The 25,016-nt window shown below is 41.0% G+C and overlaps 1 protein-coding gene across 2 annotated transcripts in view; it reads right to left on the bottom strand.

The window, feature by feature from the left end:
* The window catches only part of igsf21a (immunoglobin superfamily, member 21a), a 381,326-nt gene extending 356,666 nt beyond the window's left edge, over window positions 1-24,660 (bottom strand). The window contains exon 1 of one of the 2 annotated variants that reach the window (XM_034694383.1): window positions 24,257-24,660. In XM_034694383.1, the coding sequence (XP_034550274.1) occupies window positions 24,257-24,395 (139 nt within the window). In that variant the 5' untranslated portion in view covers window positions 24,396-24,660. The remainder of the gene's footprint in view (window positions 1-24,256) is intronic. The other variant, XM_034694318.1, reaches the window with a different exon arrangement.
* Window positions 24,661-25,016: the final 356 nt, after the last annotated feature.

Raw genomic sequence — 25,016 nt, 5'->3', positions numbered from 1 at the left:
GTATCGATTAATTGATTGTTAAGAAATTACTCGAAACACAAATTTTTGTTATCAATTTTCCATCACATGGAACAAACATCATGTGGTCTCATATTACACTCAGCCATCAGGGAGGTGTTATAAGTTTAAAGCATGTTTGGATGTGAATCAGTTGTTAAAGGTGTTGCGCACAGCGGAGACGCTAAGCTGGGGGCTGCGGCTGCGCGTCAGGTCTCCACAAGCACTTTTTTTAAAGAGGATCAATACAAAACTGCTGCCAACAACGACACGGACACAAAGGTTGACAACTTTACACAGGACATTTCCCACCTTTGGATACGAAGGCAACAGACTGGGGGGAAATTCAGGTACGCTATGTTTGCAGAGCAGCAACATCAGAGCCGTCTGAGCTTTTCTGCAGCTGGACTGATTATGACCTGGTTGCGCTCCCGACTGACACCTGACCGAATACACATGTTTATTTTTCTCAATAAGAACGAGTAAGCAGGAAACTGGACTGTGAGTCTGAAGTACTTTTCTGTTAGTAGTCTCAGCCTTCACTTTATAAGACTATGTCCGCGTAGAATATTTTAATGAGCCTGTTCATTGATATTCTGCGTGTCAAACATGTGCCCGCATTCAATCCTGTCAGTTATATGCATTTTGTTGCTGTAGAAAATACAATTTAGGGGGAAAACAACGTATTTAGCATTGTTTTTGACGTAAGAATAATAATGTTTTTTTAATCAATTAATCGATAATTGATCGTTAACATTTCCAAAAATGGATCATGGAAAATACTTTAAATGTACATCCCTAGTTTAAAGCCAGAGCTATCATATGCATCCCTGGCTTTTCACACTGTAGTATTTAATTAAGAGAAAATATGATTTCATGTATTCTTTCCCTTCACAGTTTGGATAAAAACAGCTCTGATTCTGCAGAGCCAAGAAGTATTTGTTAAAAACGTCTTGATACACACCAAAGTGGATCTTATGGATCTATTTACAGCAAATGGGGGAGTTCCTGTTTACTTGTTTGTTTATTTTTTTATGGTTATTAGCATCCTCGGCTCTTTTAGAAGAGTTCAGATTTAGTTCATGATGTAACCTTACTCTGCTTCCCAGTCTACCAATCTACTTATTGCACACTTAGAGTGCAGAGCTCTCCAGGCCGTTTTCCACCTACTCCGCTCCTCTTTCACAATCACTTCCTCATGCTGCTCTGTAAGTTTGATTAAGTACGATCCGGTGGGTGTTTCAGCACAAACTTGATCCATGGCCTAGGGCTGACTTTACTCTGCTGCGTCAGAGCCAAAGATTTTGTGCAAGCGTTCCTTTTTTCTTTTCACTTTTCCCACATCATAATCACCCCCTTTCATTACATTCTGGGTACTTACAAACTCAACCAAGTGAGGGGTCCAATAACACAGAGGATTCTGCTGGGATTTGCCACCAGTTGTCTGAGGCCAGGCACCAAGAGGGAGACGAGATTACATGACTCACAAGACTTATCCACGAAAACCAACAAACAAAACAAAACCTCTTGGGCTATAAAACTCTTGTACAAGACGTCTACAGAGGAAGTTATTCTCAGGAAAACTGTGAACTTTTGTGGATATAATTCAACTTTAACTCTCATAATTCATAAACTCAGAAGCTGATTGAGGATGGGGATCCAAACCTGGTAAGAAAGTGGTTCTGGTTTGGTTCCTAAAACTTGAATAACAACATTTTGAGCTAGATACTGAAATCAAGTCTTGTTGGTCGTATGATGTAACATTATATCTCAAGCTAAGTCATTTCATTTAAATAAAATCACTTGTGCACAAACATACACCAATTGTCTAATAATTGTTTTGAATAAAATGAATCTCGAGCCAACAAGCATTAGAGGGTGTGTCCACTGCTGCCGTTCTTTGCGCTAGCAGTGCCTGTTTTCTATGCAAACTTCGCCCTCAGTGAAAAAACGCCCTCAGCGTCAGCAGATTTTATTCTCAGCACTCTCAGTTGAAAACAGTTCAACTTTTGGTACACTGCTGCGGTCATCAGTGTCACTTCGTGATCACCGACCAATCGGAATCAAGAAGGGGCGGGATTTTTGCAATCATCTATGTCAACACAATGGTGGAGGTCTGTGCAGAGGAGAAAGTCGTTTTTTCGAGATATAATTTCCTGGTTTAGAGCTGCTGCTGATGTTCTAACACAATTTCAAATTCACAAAACACAATTTTCAATTTCAATTTCATGTTAAAATGCCATGGAATTAAAGTATGAAGCATACAGAGCATTTTAAAACAGGCCGGACCGACGCGGAAGTGTTGTGGGATGACCCTCGTGACCTAGCAACATGAAACGCTGGTGGGAACAGAGGCAGTGGACATGCCACCTTAAACTGTACAAAGAAGAAGTCTGGTGGTCAGTTGATGGTTGAGCGTGCAAAGAGGTCTAAAGATTGGCTCCATTTTACCAAAGAAAAAGTTAAGGAGCAGACCAAATCCAGTTGTGCTCATAAGTATACATACCCTGGCAGAATTTATGGTTTCTTGGGTAGTTTCTGTTGTCTTTCTGATATAAAAAGAGTAAACATAGTTGTTTGATAAAAAAATTTCTTCACCCAACCACTAACCATGAGTGAAAAAGTTTTTCTCTTTTATATATATATATATATATATATATATATATATATATATATATATATATATATATATATGTATATATATTAATAATAATCCAAGGTTGCCACGTTAGGTGATATAAGGTTCTTGTATGATATGTTCAAGGTCAGCTCAGAAATATGTTGGGCAAAGGTAGATAAAACATCATCAACAGCTAATCCAGTTCTGTTAGAAATGTTCTGGGGTGCCGTTGGCCTAGTGGTCTAAACGCGCGACCCATATACAGAGGCTATAGTCCTTGTCGCAGAGGTAAGATAAGATATTACATTATTGATCCCCCGGGGAGGAAATTCAGGAGTCACAGGTTCGATTCCGGCCTCGACCTTTTACTGCATGTCCTCCCCCACTCTCTACTCCCCACATTTCCTGTCTCTCTTCAGCTGTCTTGTCCATTAAAGGTGAAAATGCCCCAAAAAATATAACTATAAAAAATAAATGTTCTTTCGTTCATCTTTACACTGAATAATAGAAAATTATGGATAGTTGAAACAATAAAGACTCTGATCATAAAGACGGCTTGATAATGGTATCAATATCAATAAAATTTAACAATCCAGATCCCTGAACCTGATGTAAAACATTAAAAAGCTGTCTTATCACATTCTTCTGAAAGGAGCAGCCCTGGGTAACGGTGATAAAAATGTGACTGCTTTATTTTGAGTAGTTTGAAAAGAAACTGCGACAACATTATTTTTTTCAAGTGGTTGAACAAATCTGTTCAGACCTCCTCTCTCACGCTACAATTTGCAAAAGGTAAGTACATAGTATTACAGTATTACAGTGTGCTTAAATGAACTTGAAGTTTTGGAACACACTACATTAGCTGGGATGAACCACATCTCTGAATGGGATTAAAGACATCTGTGGGCAGCACAGTATCTTTGGGGCAATGTCAGTTTTTTTACAGAAAAGTGGAAATCTGTCAGATAAACCGTCTGAGGATTATTATCCAAGAATTTAAAAATAAAGTCTCTCCAGACGTGATAAATGAAGGGTGACAGAACTGTTGGACGCTAAGGCAGAACCCTCAAGCTGCACTCCCTCTCAGGCTCCAAACAAATAAATGTTGAGACTAGAGCACAGTGACATGCTACTCATGACTTTAATGCATATGGACAATAAGCATAGCATTCAGTCAAAGTCATTTTTGCAGATGATGGTTTGTCCAAAACACTGTTCTTTGGAGAAACACCATCACAGTCAGTCACCTTACACTCCTATACTCCTACCTTGACTCAATGTATCATGATTAGCTTAAATACTAATGCTCAAGACTCCTGGGTGCATTTCAGATTGCAAGGTTAGACTAAAAACGATAAAGCAAAGGGTCTCATCACTACTTACTTTGCATTTTGCTCCACTTTTCATGGATGAGTGAAAGCAGATTTCATGACAGTGCATCAAATTGAGAGACTCATTCTAGCTAATGGTTGGGCTCAACAGAGGGGAGCACAGGAGCATATCTTCTGTGCAGCAGTCATGGACGAGCAAAGAGATAGCCAGAGGGTTGGACAAACTAGTTGCTCCACCTTTCAGTTACAAAGCATTTAAGCTGAAAGAAAATAAACTATCTGGGGCTTCAGTCGAGTTCAAGTTACTAGCAAATGTCTGCAGGAGAAAAATGATGGGCAGATAACCTTATACCATAAATGCTGTGCAGCTCAAAGATAACTGCGTAAAGGTTATGCACCAGTGTTTTTCGGTGTAAACAGCTTGGAAGTTCATGCTTGCATGCCTCCAGAGATCACAATCAGAGGAGGACTGAATCAGAACCTCATATTTTAAACAGTGCTTTTATAGTTCAGGTATATTCAAGGTCTGTATCTGACTCAGTCGACAAGGATTTAACCATCATTTCTCGTGTTCGGTTCAGAATCCTCAAACTCTCTCCCCAACCTGCTCCAATATTCTGATTTACCAGTAAGAAGCCAGTTCAGCAATGCTTGTTATAAAATGTATTTAACTCTAAATGACTTATTTTTTAGTGTTTAAATTCACCTCCTGCTGTCGCTGTCATTTGACCGTAAGAGTTTTAGATGTTAACATCCAGATCTGAAAACATGCAACCTTTGCTAACGTTGGTGCAGGTCCATCTCTGACCCCAGTGGACCCACATCGCAGAAACAAGAAGCTGCTTTTTGGGTAGTGGTTTCAATAACAGTCTGTTTTTTTTTGGAGACCTTCATAGATGATTGATTCAGTATGAAAAAACATCAGACTAATGAGGGACTCTTACTACAAATCCGACCAAGCACCTTGTCTTGCAGCCTCTCCAGACATCCTTGGTCCATCTAACCAGCCTTGGTGAAACAGAGTTTTTTAACCTACTACTGTCTTATTCAGTATTGGTTTACAGAGCTTGGTGAATGTCAAATAGTTAAAGAAACTGCACTAAAAACATAGAGTCAGAGAGTATATAAAGCTGCTTTATTTGGTACCAGTTTCACCACAGATGTGTTTCAAAGGAAGAGACCTTGAGATAAACCAGCGCTAAATGAAACCACCACTCACTAGAGGAGCCTCACCTGAGAACGAGCTGTGCAAGCTAGCATTCATCCCTGATGTCCTGGTCTCCCTTGTAGATGACACTGACCTTCATCATGAAATTCTCTATTCAGAATCAGATTTCAGAGCTCCCCCTGGTGACAGGCTGCAGTATAGCAATAAAACCTGCCTCCTCCATTATAACAAATGGAACATGGGTCAGACTAGAAAACTAAAATACATGTCAAATAAAAGTTTCTCAAATAGGCTTTCTGTTTTACTACCTAGTTCTTATTATATTGTACTTCCTCCAGATCCATGTCCAGTCTGTCTCTGATACGCTACGGTCCGGCTCGTTGCTCTCTCGTCCGTCAATACCCACCAGTTGCATTTTCAGAACGAAGCACGGAGCAGGAACGTCGGACAGCTGGAGTCATGTGACCGAGGTTTTCCCGCTGTAATTACTGAATCAAGGATTCTCCTCCTCCTTTCCTCATCCATGTTGTCTTTCTGGTCCTCTGAAAACCTCTGACCCGTTGACTCCAGTCCTGGCTCCGCTCATCATGATGGTTTGTTGTTGTAGTTAAGTGAAATACGATCTGGTGATAACACAAAGTGTTTATTCTGAAAATTAACCGGATGTTTTCATTTTGTTTTGGTGCCTGACTTCCTGTCCCGCTCCATCTGCTCTGTTGAGATTGATGCATCGTGCTCCGGCATCCGGCAAAAATAGAAGTCTTGAAGATAGTCGTGTATCTGATCCGGAGGACCCCGACCTGCCGGATCGCAACTGAGCGGATCCAGTGGAAGTTGACACATTGACTAGAATAGAAACCGATCAGATCCGGATCTGTGACGGGTCAGAGACAGACCGGACACGGATCTGGTGAAATTTGGCAGTTAGGGCTGTGCGCATTTAGTCAACAAACGATTAAATCTCATTAACCTCACCAGTCAGCACCACATTTGCTAGTCGGTTAAATTAGTTATTAATATTTAAATTATAGTAGGCCCAAAGTGCAGGTCATATGTTTGTTCGGGTCTTAGCTGGGGCTGTAGCTCCAGTTACAGGTGAATAATGCTATAAAAAACAGATGTAAACAAGCATAGATGACAGGTGAACGTTAACCTGATGGTGCTAGCTTTGCTAACATTGTAGCCACACTCTGTATACCAATTTGACATCAATTACCCATTATCAAGCATGTCACTAAGTCGGGATCCAAATTTGTGTGTAAATAGGCTTGGAAATTAGATGCTTCAACATCCCTAGCTCTTATCATGCTGATTTATGTACATAGGTTTAGTTTTGATTGGTTATATGTTGTTTTAAAAAGAGCTGTGATACCATGATTGACAGCTCTGTTGCCAAAGGAGGCTTCTGTGATGCTGTATGGACCAAACAGGCAGATATAAGGAGGAATGGGAGAAAACAAGAAGATGTTCTGCTGTGGACTGTGCTGACCTGAGAGATCTCTTGCGGTATCGTAAAGTTAAATGTGTGACGCAATTCCTGAAGCTCAATGTGCACAATATGACAGCACCAGTCCAGGCAGTGTTTTGGCTTCACACCTTACACTGGGAGTAGATGGAGGCTTGTCTTCCATCGTTAAATACAGGAAATGGTTTCAACCAATGAGGCAGTTTGTTTATGAGGAGGAATATCTGCTTATTATCTCCCAGTGACTTCACTCTGAAAGTTGAACAATGAAGAAGCCAAAAGAAATATCAGTCTTGCACCTATGAGAAGGAGCTAGTTGCAGCGTGGCTCACAGCTACCTCTGACATCTTGAGTTGCACAAAGAGTGTCTGGAAAGTCTTAATTTTTAACTCAAACGTTGCTTTATTTAGTGTGTTACTGCTTTTACTTCACAGAGGATCAGACCTCTGTGGATAATTCAAAAAGTCTTGTGTAGAATAAAATATGAGAGGTCACTCCGAGACTCTGTTTGTAGAGTTTAAACTGATTGTGCTGTTGTTCCCGCTTTGCTTCAGGTAGAACGAGGTAACTGAAATATTCAAGCGCTAACAAAATCAAGCCGGCTTTGGGTTTTCACTTCTGTTGATTTGAATCATCATCTTCTGAGGGGCAGCCCGAGCAAATTCCACCAAGCATAACAGCATTACAAGAACAGCACGGAGTCTTTACACCTGCTCCCTGACCACATTTAACTCCTGAGAAACATGTGCTGTATCAGGTGAAAGGCAAAATCCACACTCACTCTCAGAGTCAAATGAATGCTGACAGTTTTATTGGGCAGGAATAAATTAGATCATCTGTGCTTAAATAAAAATTCAGAGTGGAGGAGCAGACAGCAAGAAAATATAATAATAATCAGCCCAGAAGATGAAGCAATCTCACATTAACATGATCAGCTTCATCATGAAAAACAGAGAAGTCAAATAATCATATCTAATGCAGCTTGTGATCTGTGTGCAACCGAGGCCTCTGTTTTTGTATAATTCATGTCACGTGTTTGGCAGATTAATTATGTGAACTCTGAAGACAAGTTCTGTGCTGGATCAAAGGTTTGCTCATAAATGTTATCATAAATGACAGATGTTATAGGATGAACAGAGACATGTGCTATCACAGGCCGACTCTGTCTGCAGAACTTCACTCAGACCTGCTCCTGTGACTGGAGATTGATGTCTCCATGATTTCTGTTGTGATAGAAAATGTAGGCATGCTGTCCCCTGAGGGAAGAAAGTCTCTCTGTGGCTCATGTGGAGGAAGTCAGCTCTCAGATGAAAAGGAAATAATCTGTTGTCATAAGATGCATAGCCCACACAATCCTCCTTTACTCCCATCTGCACAGCTACAGCCCATCCAGAGTGACGTCAATGTGCAGATTAGAGCTACCCCCTCCCCCTTCTCCCCCTTCTCTTCCCTTTTTTTCACGCCTAATCTGGACTCGTTTTTTTTTTTTTAAAACCTCTGCGATGCTGCATTCGCTGCCTGGAAGATGGCTTTGAATAGGTTTGGACACAGACAGAGGAATCAAAATAAAGAGGCAAAGCAGTGATTTGGGATATTTACAGTCACTACAAACTGAGACTATAGGGGGGGTTTTAAAGAGGGCGCTAAATTAAAAATGGAGAGAAAAGGATTCCTCGCTTGCTTCATCAAAGAGTGGTTGTTCATGTTCAACAATGCATGATAGTAATTTTGCATAAGAGTAGAAAAGGATTTGACCTGTAAAAATGAATGTTGGTCAGTTAGAACTACAAATGCATCCTACATCCGACCAATCAGGGCTCAGTGTACGTCCCTCAGTGTTCCACTAGGGAACTTTCTTTCTCTTTCCAAAGACAGTGCAATTTTGGCCTTGAAAGGAGTAGCGTTGTCAATAAAATAACAATATTTTTTGCTAAGTTAATACTGATATTTTGCTAAAAAATAAGCATCCGGTAATATCGTGTAGCTAACTAGTTCACAGTAGGAGGCAGTAGTGGTTCTTAATGCTGGTTGCCGTCCGCCATAAAATGTAGGGAAGATGAAAAAGAAGCTGCAGCAAAAGAAGATGACTCAGTAACAAGCTAGCTAGTCTTTACCAGTGTTGAAGGAGATGTCAGATGAATGTGAGGTGCTGTATCAATACCCTAAAAAAGTTTCCTCTGAGAAACTGATATCCTAACAACTCTATTTGAAACTAATTTAATCACTTGCATCTCTGCGTATACTCTTCTTTCTTTCTTCTCAGTTCTCAAGACCCTCCCCCCCAAATCTCTTCTCCTCTCCAGCCCTCAGTCTCAGTTGAGGCTACCTCGACCACGGCTCATCCCAGCCTAGCTAAACCCTTAGGCATGTTTCAAATAAACTCATTTTACCCCATACAATGGCGTGGTCTTGTTACGAAGCGAACAGGAAGTGTTCATTACTTTTTCCCTTATCTGCTAACCTGGGGAAGCCGCATTTTATCAACAATTCAATTCAAAACCTTTATTTGTTCTCGAAAAGACATTAAGGATTCCGTCATTTCCAATGTCGTCGAGATCACAGGGACATTAGAAACAACAAACACACAATCGTTCACAAAACAATAGATTAATTAAACAGAGCTGATAATCATAGCAGTTAAACCCGTGTTATAGCATCAAGTAACTACTTAATAACAAACTATCAAAAAATAAGCACTTGGACATCAACAGCAAAATAACTAACTTACCCATGTCTCAAAAGTAGAACAAGGAGAAGGTGGCTTAATGACCTATACTACAGTCAGACAGTAGGGATAGCTCCAAATGTTTGTTTTCACTTTTAGTTAGCAGCCATGTTGTCCGTCTTTTAATAAAGTCAAAGTAGTCAGTCATAGTAAGACTTTTAGGTCAAAGTGAGTTTAAAAAAAAAAAATCACATCATCAGCGTTGTATTTCATTAGATTTGTGTACATTACAGAATGTTTTTAGGAATAACTCAAAATGCATTCACATAATAAAAAAACTAAAGAACGTTTGCACAAGTCCTGATTGAAATATTGCTTTAAGGAAATTGTGATTGACGGATTGGGAGACATTGGACGGAATAGCTTCTAAGATATTAATGCTGGATCACTCTGTTACCTATGGTAGATTTTTTTTTTTAACGATACCCAGTTTGTGTTTCAGAATTTTACAATCCTCTCTCTTCTGATCTCCGGTCTTATCTGAGTCCTCCATGTTTCTTCCCGCCACGCTGTAATACATTATGGTAAAATAAGAACCACAGGGCCATCCCATGCTCTTTCTTCAACCTGAGGTCACTGTGACGTTGAGTAATGCCGCTTGCTTGCGTTCTCTAAAAACTCTCATCGCCAGCAAAAAGAAAAGCAAAGATTTCGACGTGCATGTACAAGAAATCATCTGTGCGCAGCAGTGTTACTCATGCAAGCCTAAGCCCCCTGTGATGAAGCATGAATGCAGAGATAAGTGTCATGTATGCTCTACCAGGCTCTTCTCAAAGTCTAATAAGGACGCTAATGTTAGGGCACAGTGGCGGAGCAATTGTTATTACTCAGCAGCCATGTTTGAACACGATAAGCAAAATCACATAATCCACATTAGCATGTAGGAAACAGTGAGGGGAGAGGACAATACAACGCGCTGATAAAGCTTGACAAGAAATCCCTGCTCACTGCAGCTTCTCATTTCAAGAAAAAAAGAGGAGGTTCTTGCATAAAAATGTATTATCCATGAAAATATATAATATGCAGATAACATTTCTGATAAGAGGATTTGCAGACTTTTTGTCGACTCTGTATGCCAACTTTAGATCACTAACAGTAATGTTGTACTTTCTCTATATAGACCGTCATGGGAGACCTTTCTGAGCTCCTCGGCTCTTCCTCCTCTATCTCTGCAAACCACCAGCTGCACAGGGAATCAGAGTTGCTTCAAACTCCCACGCAAGCCTAAGACATCAGCAAGCCAGCCTACATCTGCGTAAGAAGGACTTCAGGGATAATACAAAAAAAAAAAGGGAAGTAAGACTGCTGTTTGAACTTCCTCGCCCCGAGCCTTAAGTTGTCCATGCTGATCACAGATTTTATCATTCGATTATTTGCATGAGAACGCAAATGTACCTCCGACGTATAGACAAAGTAAAGTGCATGATTTTCAAGTAGCGTCCTTGACTCCCATGTGAACCACTTTCCATGCAAGAGGTCTCTGCAGCAGCAGTAAGGGGAGGATAGATTTGTCATGATGGTTACAGATTCTCTTGCATTATTTGCGCTGCAGGATACGTAAGCCCCAAAGGTTGATCTCTTGGGGCCCAGGCTTTGAAGCGACAAGTCATCTTGGATGCAAACAACATAACAGAAAATGCTACTAGTTAATAAAATATGTAAATGGTTTTCCACTGAGTGCTTCTACGAAAACACCACACTTTAGGGCTCATGTATAATGCCAAAAAGATGATTGGGTTTCACACATTTACCTGAAAAGCAGAGCGCTGGCATATATGCTAATGCTCAGAATATGTATTCTCTCACATGCGGCTTATCACTGTCTCAGACATTTCAGGTGTCACGCCGGCGGGATGGATGCCTTTGAAGAAACTAAAAAGCCAGAATTTCTTTCAAGATCAACAACCGTGCCTCAATGTGGAAAGCCACAGTGTGCTCGGTTGAGGAGTGTTAAAAGTGTTTCAGACCTGCTGTTGGAAAAATTGCAGCACAAGTGTCTGAGATTTGTTAAATAATGGCATAACAAGTTTGTTCAAGCCCTCTGTGAAAAAGCACAATTTGATTTTTACAAGCGCAGTTTTTAAGTGAAGTTAAAAGCTTCAGGTACCCTCTCAGATCTCTGAGACTTTCACTGAAACAACAGCAGAGATGAACAAGAGCTTTTTATAAGGTTGAAATAACTTTGAAAATTTGTAGCAACATCAGTCGTCTTTAGAGATGGGGGTAGTTCACTTTTACTCTTGTTGCTACCATCATTGAGTATTCATCGATTCCACTATCAATACTTTCCTCGTATTTGGTGGAAAGATGAATTTGATGTTACACCATAATTTGTCTAAAAGCTATTTTACTGACCCGACCTTGAACACATCATGATGTAACCTTGAGTCACTCATTTAGGTAGCTAACTAGCTGTTATCCTGCTGGTTTTAATGCAGATTCCACCACTGGATTACTATAAACAGGACTTGCTACAAATTCTGGGTGAGATCACCATGACTGCTTTGACTGGAGGAGGATACTTTAGATTTTTTTCAAACCTGAAAACAGTCAAAGGTGCTGCAGTTGGATTTAACTGAAGCATAATGCTGATTTACTTGGCCATGGAAGTAATTTCCCCCCTCGCAAGAAATTACCCTGCAACAGAAATTGCATTTGGCACCCTCCTTATTTGTTTTACTTTGGTAAAATGTTGCCAAACTTCAAACCTCTTTGCACATTCAGCCATCAACTGTCCCCAAAGATTCTTCTTTCTATTTTAATATATTTTGTTCGGCAGTCTTAGGCTGCATGGTGGTGCAGTGGGTAGCGCTGTTACCATTCAGCAAGAGGGTTCCTGGTTCAAATACAAGTGGCAACCTCCGGCCATGAGAATTGAAGCCAATGCAGAAGTGTTAAAAACAGCAATTCCTCGAGTGTCTACTTGAGGCTGACTCCAGAAACCACATACACACAAATTCAATAAAAGCTGATCAGCAGAAATAAACATGTTTACAACCTGGTAAAAAAACGAGTGTTGTCTGGATAGCTCATTTCTGGATCGGCAGACACGGTACGGGGGGTGAATTTTTCATAACACTGCAATTTTGAAGATATTAAGATTAGGAGTTTTCCATTATGAGGCACAGCTGACTTGATTGACAGACGAGAACACTGTAGCTGTTGGCGAGGAGGCTCAAAGCCCGCCTCTTTACCTCGACAGAAGTTAGGTTGACTTCAGCATATCCAATATATGGCTCCCGTCGACAGTTGGCTTCAAAACAATGCTTCAGAAACAGATGGGTGACATCACAGATACTAGGTCCATTATTTATACAGTTTATGTTCAAATCCCCAATCGGGTAGGAGTCCACCTGTGGTAAATTCAATTGATTGGACTTGATCTGGAAAGGGACACAACTGTCTATATAAGATCCCACAGTTGACAGTGCATGTCAGAGCACACACCAAGCCATGAAGTCAAAGGAATTGTCTGTAGACCTCCGAGACAGGTGTACCCTGCTTTCCACCGATTTCAGCTGGGATAGGCTCCAGCCCCCCGTGATCCCGAACGGGATAAGCAGTCTAGATAATGGATTGGGATGGATGGAATTCCGTTTTATTCAGAACTCCATTGGACAATCAACATGTGTTTGTGCACTAGTGATTTGATTTAAATGACTCTACTTGAGATTTGGGGTTAGATCATACAACCCACGAGACTCAAGAGCAGAATCAATATGCTCGAAGGTTATTGATATTCAGGTTTTGAAAATATGTGTTACTGAGTTGATTGATTTAATTGGATTCCCAGTAAACAATGCACAGCTCTGAACAATTTGACTAGATCCCCATTCTGTTTGCGACATCCTTCAATAGCCATTGAACGACATTGTTCCCCAACAGAACCTCAGTCAGCATTCTCCCGACAATGTGTCGGGCTTGTTGACTTTAAGGAAGTTACCAGATTTTACAGACGTGTAAAGCCTTGACTGAAGGGAAGACGTTGTTTTACCCCGTTAGAGCAAAATAAAGTCATATGGGAAGCCAGCAGAAAGGACTGCAGTCCAGAAAGAGGAGAAGGAGACACATGCCCACTAATGCAGCAGCAATAATCACAGTCTTGATATTCAATGTGAGTCTTCTCCTTTATTTCATTGAGACATATATGACTCCTATGTTGGTTTCTTTGCCTTCTTCATACAAGTTATAAACGGAGTACAGCTCAGTATTTCTTGCTGCATCTTGTATCACATTGTTCCTTTTTATGGACCTAGCAGCAGTCATTGTGAAGGGTTGGATCTTTCCAACAATAGGACCACTGTGTTGACAGTTCTCTCAGAAATATGAGATGTAAAAACTGAAACGATGGAGAGGAAATTGCAAACTTTTATTGAAAGATAAACATGCTTTAGAGGTGGTAAAATGTCATTTGTAAATTATTTTAGCACAAAGGAAAACACACAATTCCCTTCACCTTGACTGCGCAGAATTTCCACAGCCTGTCTCACTGATGGAGATTTTTTAAACTCAATATTCACTCTTTTTCAATTATCCCAATGCTTTCAGATTAGGGTGACCTCTTGATAGAAGACCATCTCCTTTATTTTGTTAAAGGCACAAAAGGAAGATGTTCTGTCTTTCTGAATATTTCTCTTAAGCGCTCCCACTTTAAGGCGACCAAGTCAAATCAAGTTTCAACCAAATCTGTCAAGATGATATCACACAGAAATATGAATTACCATGTTAATTATAAGTCAACAGCGGCAGCCGCCCCCCTTGGCAGTTCAGTACATTTTATTTTCTATAGAGCGCCAGATCACAGCAGAAGTAATCCAGAGTTACCTCTCTTATAGATCAGGTCTTAAACTTGTTCTTTTATTAAACAGACTAAATATCCTTATGTTATTTATCTTATTTACATGAAGGGATGTCATTATGCTCATCTGCTCTCTGTATCGCATGGCAGAGTTCCGCCCCGATGCGCACACAGACACACAAACACGTGCGGTCACATACATACATCACAGCACAATGATACGATAAATGTTCATCGACAACTCATTTCAAGACGAAAACGCGACTATGACGAGCTTAAGTGCATCACTGATAATACAAACTCGGATGAAAACTTAAGAAGGACCGTTGGACATTAAGAATTCATATTTTCCCTGCTGTGCGTCTAATCTTAAGAAATTAAAGCGATGCATTCCTGTGACAGGCTGAGTTATTATTTGAGGGGCTCAGTGTTAGCTTGGTCTCTACCTGCAGCAGGTGTGCTGTGTGAACCATTCTCCTCTTCATTGATGATTTTTACCCCCGGTGTGCGTAAGTGACAAAGACACAACCAGGGGATGTCTGTTTAATATTTGCTGTTTGCCGTTTTTGCTGCTCTCACCGTAAAAAGCTCTGCATCTACAGCTTGATTTAATCCAGTTTGGTGATACATAAGGCACATTTAGTAAGTTTGGATCAACTGTTTGTCCAGAGGTCCATTATTTAAAGATAGATAAATAGATAGTTGTGGCAAAGTCTGTCTATCCCCCCCCCCCCCCGCCCACACACACACACACACACACACACACACACACACCACAGAGACCTGCTGGAAAGCCACTTCATTTCAGCGCTTTGGTCCACATGCACAAAGCCAACTGAGGACCCTTCAACAAAAGCTGTCAATTCTGGGTCACCAACCTGTTTCAAGCTTTAATATGCTTCTTTCATCCCATTAAATGGGATTTCAGGTTACACAAGATCCCGACTTAAAGGTGAGCGTAACAAAAATTATACTCTAATGGAAGATGATCACTGAGGGAGACAATTGTAAGTCACACAGGAAACGTAAAGAGCACTCTATGAGTTTCTTGTTTTTCTCTTCATTACTAAAGCCGTTACATGGATGACCTTTGTGTGCCTTCACCTGTTGTAATAGGTCAACCAGGGATCCACAGTGGGGTGTCCTTTGTCACTGGGTCCAACTGACTGACATACATGGACTCAGTGTCCGTTCAGAGGTATAGAACACCTAAGAGTTTTAAGACAAATGAGGTCCGGACAGCAACGAGGATTGTGTGATAAGAAATTATTTTCAACACAGAGGTAGATTTTGTCTGAGTTTTCTTAATAAATCACAAAATCCTAGAAATCCGTCATTACAGAAAAAAAACTGTTGCATTGTATCTTTGCAGTAACTCAGTGCAAAGGCTCCTTTATGCACTATGACCAACACACATTGATACAAACTGAGCCCTTTGCCTGTACTCCGCATTCTTATTTCTCATGAAGCTCACAGATATAGACCAAATGTTGCAATACCACCAGAAAACAAAGAGGGCAGTGTTGAGCAGTGGAGCCAACAGTTTGAGCCAGACCAGCAAAACCAACGAAGAAGTATACTTTGAGAAAAGGCAGAATGATTTTGCGAGTTGGTTTGAAACTATGAACATACTTGAAGTTCCTTTACCTACAAACAGGGACAGACAACTATAACAGAACAGCTGGATGGACAGCAGCTAAAGAGAAGTGGGGGTTTATACTAGTGCCATCTAGTGGATGCATTGTTTAAGATCCACCCTAACATAAAGGATGCATGGGCGCATGAGGGTAGAGATATCATATATAAAGGAAGCATGTTTATTGTCAAGAATGTGGCAATACAATTCAATACAGGGGGTTTGGTGGAACATACTGTTGTATCATAACTAAGCTTGGGTACCGAAAACTGGTTCCAAATTTCTCAAATTTGTGGATTGGATAAGGAACATGCTTTTTGGTTACGCCATCAGGTTCCTAACAGCGACATCAATCTTTCAGGATTAAACCTCAGTAGGATTTCTGCAGTATTTTTCCTTCATTTATTTAAATAATTATGGTTTGTAAATTTCCTTGATCTTCCCTGATAGAAAGATAAATGTTTAATGAAGGAAAAAAGAAAATACATGCCACAATCCAATTTGAGAGCCTTAATGTCCAAATAATAAAGGCAGGCTAACTTTTATTCTCATAGTATTCATTCTTTTTTCAGGAATCGGTAAGAACTGGCATCAATAAGCAGAACCGAAAATGGACCCCGAAGTGGAATTGATCAAATTGAAACTGTACCCAATCCTAATTATAACAGAATTATCATGTCCTTAATGACCCCACTTGTTTCATTTTGTTTTTGTGCTAACACCAGTGCTATGTCTTCACGTCTTCCCATTTTGGCTTCCACTTATGAAGGAGTGTCCAATAAGTCATTGTTTAATGTGAAATACATGTGTAAAAAGGAGTGTTTGAATGTGGGAGACATGGGTATTGAATATGTTTTTTATGCAAATGTTCAAAGTCCAAGTAAACTTCAGTTTACCACATGGCCTCCATATTTCGCAGTGTTTGACCTCATGTGACAAACATTGAAAAGTCACCTGTTTTTGGTCTGCTGGATGTAAGACTCAAATATCTGAAGATAGAGTGCAAGTCAGGGGTTTAAACACACTTTGCATGTGAACCATTGCCAAAAACATTGTTGCAGTGTTTTCTGGAATTGATCCAGTTTAGAAAACATAAATTTAGATACACTCTTGCGCCCATACTGCAATAGGAACACATCCTACATTAGTCCTATAAGAAACATTTATAAATAGATTTAAACAGGAACAAAAACTGTCCAAAAAAAAAAAAGAATAGCAGAACTAAACAATGAAGACAGCTCCTAATCTCTGTGTAATCATTTTATATAACTGCTGAGAGCTGCAGGGCTGATGCAAAGCCTGGTTATTGTTAGATAGTGGCATAACCATAACCCATTTTCAGCCAATATCTCTTCTTCACTTCCTGTGAGTCAAGAGCAGCCGGCAGCCAGCAGACAGCACCAGTGCACACAAGACTGTGTGATCTAACAGAGATCCAGTGCCTGTTTAATCTGTCAACACTGCTATGATACCAAATCTACAAGCCAACTTGCTGCTGACTCCACTGAGGTTCTGTGAGGAAAGAGGAGAGACGTTTTCTTTGAAGCTTTGGTGGAGACGGATAAAACTCGACCTGTGCTGTAAGAATAAAATGAACCACTGTTTTCAAACTGCAGCAGATTTAAACACAAGGAAATCAAATCTACAATCATGTAAGTTTATTACAAACTGCATCATTTCAGCAGACTACCTGTAGCTGTGCTGGTCCATATTCACTCAACGTTTCCTTCATGTGCATTTACGACAGCAAAGAGCAACAACCATGTCCTATATGCTGCCGTTTAGGTCACTTTTCCTTAATGCTCTGTATCCCTTTGACCTTTGACCCTGTGAACATGACTGTTGATTGTTTGACTCTTTATCCCTGTGATGCTCCAACCAGATCCTGCAGGTTACAAATCACTGGAGCCAGACTGTCCCGTTTCCTGATCTACATAAAACCAGAGCATGGTGTACTTTAGTGTACTGCTCTTTGAACCCACATGCAGCTGTTCAGACCAGGGCCCGTATGCACGTCCAGCCATTACACAAACGGGACCATTAGTCTTAACGTACCGTTATGGAACGGCCCATTTGGCCATAGCACCATGAAAGCATAGCTGGTGCAAAGCGGAATACGTCCAGGGAACCTCCTGGAAAACCCCAATCCAACAAATTCGAATTGCGCATGCCTACTACACATACACAACAATAAATATGGCGAGCGGTACTGGTGTGGCTGATACCCCTTTTCAACCGAGGCAGTTTCAGGGCCGGTTCAGAGCTGGCACTCAATTGAGAATCGTTTTATCGTGTTTCGATTGCGAGTGACCAGCGAGTGGCTGGGAAAACCGGAACTCTTGGCTGGTCTAAAACGGCGAATTGCTTACGTCAGGGGCGAGGGGCAGGGTTGCCGTGTTCAAAAACACAAATTAAACGTGTACCGCTATTGTCCTGCAACGGAAAAATAAAAGAGACTGATGGATTCCAAGGCAAAGCAGTGTTTGGCCGAGGAAACATGCTGCTGCCACCAACATGGTAACGGGAGAGAACCACCTCTCCCCCCATTGAAGGATGAGGACCTGTTGTGAAGGATTGCAGGTTACCTAAGAATTATGTTCTAATTCATTCATGTGAAATAATCCCTAGATATCCGTTGTCTTTGCATATTTCGTCGTAAACGGTAACGCATATGCATGATGTCCACCATCCTTTAAACAGCCTAACAGGTGCGGTAATCCTACCGTTAGCACCTGTAATGGTGGGGTCTACTGCCATTAAACTTAATACTTTGTTGGGGCTTTGACCTTGCTCATGCATACCGCTAATCAATTTTTTTTCACCAGTAGTACAAACGGCCCGTTTTCGTAGCTAATGGCTGGACGTGCATACGGGCCCTGGACCTTAAGGCAATCTCCACTGAGCCTGGGACCTGCAGCATGAGAATATTGACTTGAATGCACTACAACACTAAAAGGGAAACACCAAAACAACAAGTATTAATCAGAGAAACAGTGCAAACACCTGTATTTAATCAATGATACAACATATTGTCCCGCACCGTGAGAGCAAACACACAGATATATTGTTCATGTGGTGTTAAAGAAAAGCATTATCCTCAGGATGAAATGCGCAGAAGGATATATCTAGTATTACTGCGCTAAAGACTTCAAAAAAGCGAAGGGGAGATGAGATACAGCATTAAGAGATACTTTGATTTCCAGGTAGGTCTGATCTGAGAAAATAGTCTTGTCCAGGGGATAAATGATTGTCGGAGAAAAGGCATCAAAAAGATATGATTTAATATAGTCTTTATGGAACTTCTGAAGATTTCTCTCCATAGTTATTTTTTATCTCTCAGAGAATATCTGACATCCTGTGAAGCAAGCCTGTTCTCCCCTAAATAGCTCTGTGATAGTCATTGATACCAACCAGTTATAACTTATTAAAGGTGACATATCATGCAAAATGGACTTTTTAATAGTTCTCTACCTGAAATATGTTTCCCTGGCATGTCTACAAACCCCCCGAGAATGAAAGAAATCCATTCTGCCCCTGTTCTGATTTCTCCACCTTTCTGTAAATGTGTGTGAAACGAGCCATTTCAGACTTCCGTGTTTTTGTTACGCAACAACAATATCCGGTCTGTCACAGAGTCAGAGCTCGGAGCTTGTTCAGCCCATAGACTGTATAAAATAATACTGAATCCCTCCCCTGTTTTTCATTACCTGCACAAATGTGTGCTAACAAGGAGCTTAGGAGGGAGGCATGCTAGTTGTAGGCTTAATAAACACAAAGGTGGGTTTTACTCCCCACGTCTGCAGATTTGAAGATCTAGTGGATGATTTTTATTTGTCATGGATAAGTGCTAGCGCTAATTAGCATAGCCACATAGCTACATGTTCATAGCTGTAGCTGTAGCTGTGTACCAAGACACACGTCGACATACTGACAAATAAAACAACAAGAAACACTAAATCTGTGACCAATCCTTCAGAAAGGTCCTGCTGCCTATCTGGTAGAGGTCGGTTTTACTCCCCAGGCCTGCAGATTTGAAGATCTAGTGGATGATTTTTATTTATCATGGATAAGTGCTAGCGCTAGTTAGCATAGCCACATAGCTACATGTTCGTAGCTGTGTACCAAGACACACGTCGACATACTGATAAATAAAACAAGAAACACTAAATCTGTGACCAATCCTTCAGAAAGGTCCTGCTACAGGCGCCTCTCCGTCAGGATCAGATTCTGGATCAGATTCAGAGGGTGGAGTAACGTGATCTCTGAGCAGCCGTGTATATTCAGCCAACATGTAAACATTAGATCAACGTGCTGGAGAGCCGAGGCACATCCACTTCCTGAGGGGGCGTGGTCAGAGAGAAAACAGAGTGTTCTGAGGAGGACTGAAGAAGAGGGCTTTTCAGGCATGCCAAAATCTGATTTCAAAGTGTTTTTTTGAGCATAAACTTTAAAGACGTGTTTTGGGGACCTCTTAGACCAATATATATTGATGAAAAAAGCGTGATATGTCACCTTTAAGGCTATTTTTGAATTCTTTAAGACAGTGAATCACAAACCCTTCATTTCCACTGAAATCACAAACCTGTCTTTAAAGAAAAGCAGCCCACCGCCATCTTAAAGTAAAACACTGTTTCCTCAGTTTAATTATTGGGTGTTGGGTACATTAATTCCCCCTGAACAGAAAGTCATATATCAAAACTTAACAGTGAACTATAAACTATGTCACGAGCCGCAGCCAGTGAACTCAGAGCAGCAATTATGATTGGTTATTCTAAATGAAGGAGGACCAATAGATCATTTTGCTCACATTTGTCTCTGTGTACTTCAGGAGCAAGTACTTTCAATTAAGAGGATACCCACACCCACTAAAGGTTGATGCTCGTGTCCAAAGAAGCATCATCCTTTAAGTTGTTCTCAGGCATCCTTCTTAAAAAAGAAAAGCTCCAACATCCATAGCAACATAGCTGCTTTGAACCACGCAGCAAAAAAGAAGAGCAGCTTTAATCTTATGTGACACACAGAGCTAGGTGAAGATACTTCAACACATGCTTTGACCTGGTTGGTGCTTCCTTGGTTTTGAAATAGTAGTTCTTACTCTTGCACTACCTTACTTCTTGCTCTGTATATGGGGCTGCAACTAGCACACAGTCAGCTAAGTTTAGCATGCAAGCTCCTAACACCTCTAACAAATTCAACACTTCCATATCTTCAATGCCTTTTATTATTTCTGCTCACTTTGGCCACGTTATCAGTGAATATGAGGCTACAGCTATAAAAAATAGTTAGCTTAGGTTAGCATAAAAGCAGAAATAGGTCCTTCTGAAACCAAAAAAAGATGCACCATCACCTTTGAAGCAAACATGTTTATTCATTTTGTAAACCTTACAAAAATACAATTAAATAAATGACAGGTTGGTGTTGATGGGCTTATGATTCAGGCTGTCTTTGCTAGTTGTCTTTAGCCTTGATGTCACAGAGAGGATGCTAGGCTCAGTGTTGCCAACTCCTCAGTGAGGAAAGTAGCAATTGTTGTCCTAAAAGTCGCTAAATTATGTCATTATTTAATTTGCGTAATTTTAATCGTAATAGACGCTGTAGGAGAGACGTGTAACGTTGAGGGAGAGACAAAAAGAGGTTAAAAAACACCTTGAATATGTTTATAACTACACTTAAGAGCCTACAACAAATCATAGTAAAACATTACATTTTTCAACTATAACATTTTCAAGATGTTTATTGTATTCAATCTACATTAACAATCCAAATGGACCAAAAAGAGACGGATCAGCCAGCTGTGTCTTCGCACATGTGTGATGCATTTGCAGTCTGAATGCTGAGGGGCAAACGTCTCCTGCTCTGAATGCAGCTAGGAGAGATTCATAGCAGCAAGTAAGAACGTTTCATGCTTTCACGTCAGTCTCCATTTAACACCAGAAAAAGACGCTAGATTTGACGCTAGTTGCTTTTTTGAAAAATAGTTGCTAGGGGTCTGAAAACTCGCTAAATATAGAGACAAAGTCGCTAAGTTGGCAACACACGCATTTCAACCTGTTCACCTGCTAACACGCCACACCTTGTATTTCTCACGCAGAATAATTACTAAGACAATGCTCACCAAGTTGCGCCGCTTTTCTATAAACTGTGGAACAGGTAGGAATCAAGTAGGCTTCTGAGATCCATCCTTCTAATGGTGTGTCTGCACTCATGTTGTAAAAGTCAATAAAATGCTAACCGGAGCACTGAAGACTGAAGGCAGCTGCATGTTGTTACTGCACACATAAAACAGGGAGCTAAGGGAATATAGTTTCTTATATGTCCATTCATGCAGAACACAATCATATATATGAATGATACACTGAAGGTTTTATGTTTGTTGTTCACTGACATTGCACATCGCGGGAACATCACTTACACCCTTCTGTGTACAAGCATATATGCAGTGTAAAAACGAGCATGCATAAAACATTTGAGACTGTAAGAGTCAAGATGAAGCTCGTAACTTTGTGACATGGATTACAGCCGAGAATAAACTCTGTCCTGCTAACAGGATAGTTTTCAGACACAGCTGCATTAAGTTTCCAAAGGAGGAACACATCTGGCCGACTGTGACGGCGCAAGAGATGCAAGCTAACTTGAGGAGTTTAGTCCCAAATGCAATACAGTTTGTATCGGTTCTATCATTTCTGCAGATAGAAAAAGTATGTGTTGAAGAAAATAAAAAAGTTCAAGAAAGAGATGAGAGTTGAATCAGTGACCAGAGGCCCTCTTCTCCTTTGGGGAACAAAATCTACTTTAAGACACAGCTGCATTGATGTCAGGAATCCTTGATCTTGTTAAAACACACACACACAAGGATGTTGTGTGCGAGTATGAATCCAGACGTCAGGTGAAAAAAAAAACTTCTGAAGAAAACTGACAATAAAGGTGAAATCGTGCAGCCTCCACAGCTCAGATCTATTGTGTTGAAGCAGTAGTGACAACGAGCATGCAGCCTGACCATAAGTCACTACAACTTCCAATACTGCCGATTGATCTGTTTAGTTCTACCTTCCAAAGTGTGTACACATGCTGATCAATGTAAAGTCCTGCATGGAAAAATCTGACTTGACCATGCAATCAATGAAATGAAGCAAAGTACGCCTGAACATTTCAAATGAAAAAGAATTGCATTATTGAAGTAGTCCTGAATACTTTACATAGAGCAGGGCTTGTGTTGCAGCAGCTCAGCATCCTCTGAGCAAAGCACACCCAGAGGCATTTCAGCCTCTAACATTATGTTAAGCACAACATGACAAAATGATTTCCTATTTGGGTCAGGGAAGGTCAAAAATACTTCAAAACAACAAAATCCTCGACTAACGGCAAGGGTTAACAGGTTAGTTTGTGAGACATGCTGCTTCTGATGTTCGAGCTTTCCCCTCTGAAGTCCTTCAAACAGCACAATGTTCCCACCAGTGCAGGCAGTGTGAGCTGAACTCCGGCAGAATGAAAAGAAGCTGCACATATACTTTTTCTATAGGCTATTTCTCAGTGAGGGAATCAAGTGCTTGCAGTGCAGTCTTGCAATGCAAGGCAAGCTTTTTGATGTATGACATCTAGGAGAGAACGCGTGGCTCTGCAGAACAAAATGTAACAGGGACCACAAGTGAAGACATGTAAGATCAAAATACAGAAATCAGTGCTCTTATCTGTGAAGTGTTCTGTTTGTGCTCCCTTCCTCTGAATAGCAGTAAAACGTCCTCAAATTTAATCACAAAGCCTCCTCCTGAAAGAGGAAACAACCCCGCAGAAGGCAGCAGAATTATTCTACAGGATAAATCTCATTTCAAATCTGAATTCATCAGAACAGATCAGTGTGGTGTTTTCATCCTCCAGCAGCTCAACACGTCAACGCATGCAGGACGGAGAGAGGAAAAACACGCGACACTGATGCCACCGCTGTGCAGAGCAGCTCGCACTGAAATCAGACATCTGCATAGACGAGAAAGACGCACTTTAATGCCTCTCAGGGCGACAACTTTGATATCTGTTGAGTCCAGGCAGCAATCTGAGGTGAAAAAGCGACCACCACGACCAGGACCAGGACGCAGAGCAGTGCGCTTCGGCGTGGTTTTACTTGCAGAAGTATAAAAACGCTGTCATGCGTGTTGCTCGTCATGCAGAGGAATTAAGACTTAATGCATAACTAGGCCTCCTGCTACCCATCTTTATGCATGTCCTTTCCGCACGCAGACATCACGCATTGTGCAGCCTGAACTCAATCCGACCATTATTCATTGATTTCTCTCCTCCTCGACTTCACGGAGGGGGGAAAGTTGGCATGAGGCGAGCGTGGCACCGATCGCCTCCACCCGGCTGTCCTGTTTAATGGCCACTTAGTATCTCCCTGTCACACATGCATCACTCTTTATTCTAACATTTGGGCTTTGACACAGCCCACGCATGAAAGCGAGGATGCTGCGCGACTGTATTAGTGTGGAAATGATATAATGGGGAGGAGGGGGGGTCAGACTTACCCACGGCTAAATCCAGTAGATCCGCGCACAAGAGCAAGCACAACGAGAAGACGGTCATCTTTCCCATATTTTGTAATAAATCCCAAACTCCATTTGCGTTTACATGCTCTCCGGGTCTCGGCTGCGTAATCCCCGCCATTCCAGAGGTATGCGATTGAAAGGTGCCCCCAAACTATTCATGATGCAGCTCAAGTCTGAGTGGAGAAATCGGAGAAGTTGACAATGAATACGGCATTCAGAGCGGCGAGAATCGTGCATCAGATCACAAAAATAAAAGACTCTTAGGCTGCGATTTCAGAAGAAGAAGGTGAAGAAGCGAAGTGTTCTTTTTCTCCCTGCCAGTTTAAACAATAGGGAGCTGCGACGAGAACAGAACAGAGATAGGCTCTGGAAAAAAGAGCTTTGGATAAAAATGTGTTCCTCTCTCTCTCCCTCTCTCTCCCTCTCCCTCTGAGCGCTCTCTCTCTCTCTCTCTCTCTCTCTCCTCCCGCCCTCCACAGACGCACAGTCATTCCTGATCACTCGCTCTTTTATTTCACACAATTTTCCTTAATCCCACCCTGGATTCGGACCACTGTAATTCTGTCCATTAAGCCGATTTATTTCTGTTGGATTTTTATTTCCTTGTACAAAAAAAACAGGCTTTTAAAGCTCCTTATGCTGCAGTATAGTATAACCTATATTACAAGAATACCAAACAGATTCAAGATTCAAGAGAGCTTTATTTCCAAGTGAGCTGCACACACAAGGACTTTGACGT

The sequence above is a fragment of the Notolabrus celidotus genome, chromosome 1, assembly GCF_009762535.1.
Source record: "Notolabrus celidotus isolate fNotCel1 chromosome 1, fNotCel1.pri, whole genome shotgun sequence".
Classification (NCBI taxonomy): domain Eukaryota; kingdom Metazoa; phylum Chordata; class Actinopteri; order Labriformes; family Labridae; genus Notolabrus; species Notolabrus celidotus.
The sequence above is the reverse complement of the archived record's forward strand: the minus strand, read 5'-3'. Positions and strand labels throughout refer to the sequence as shown.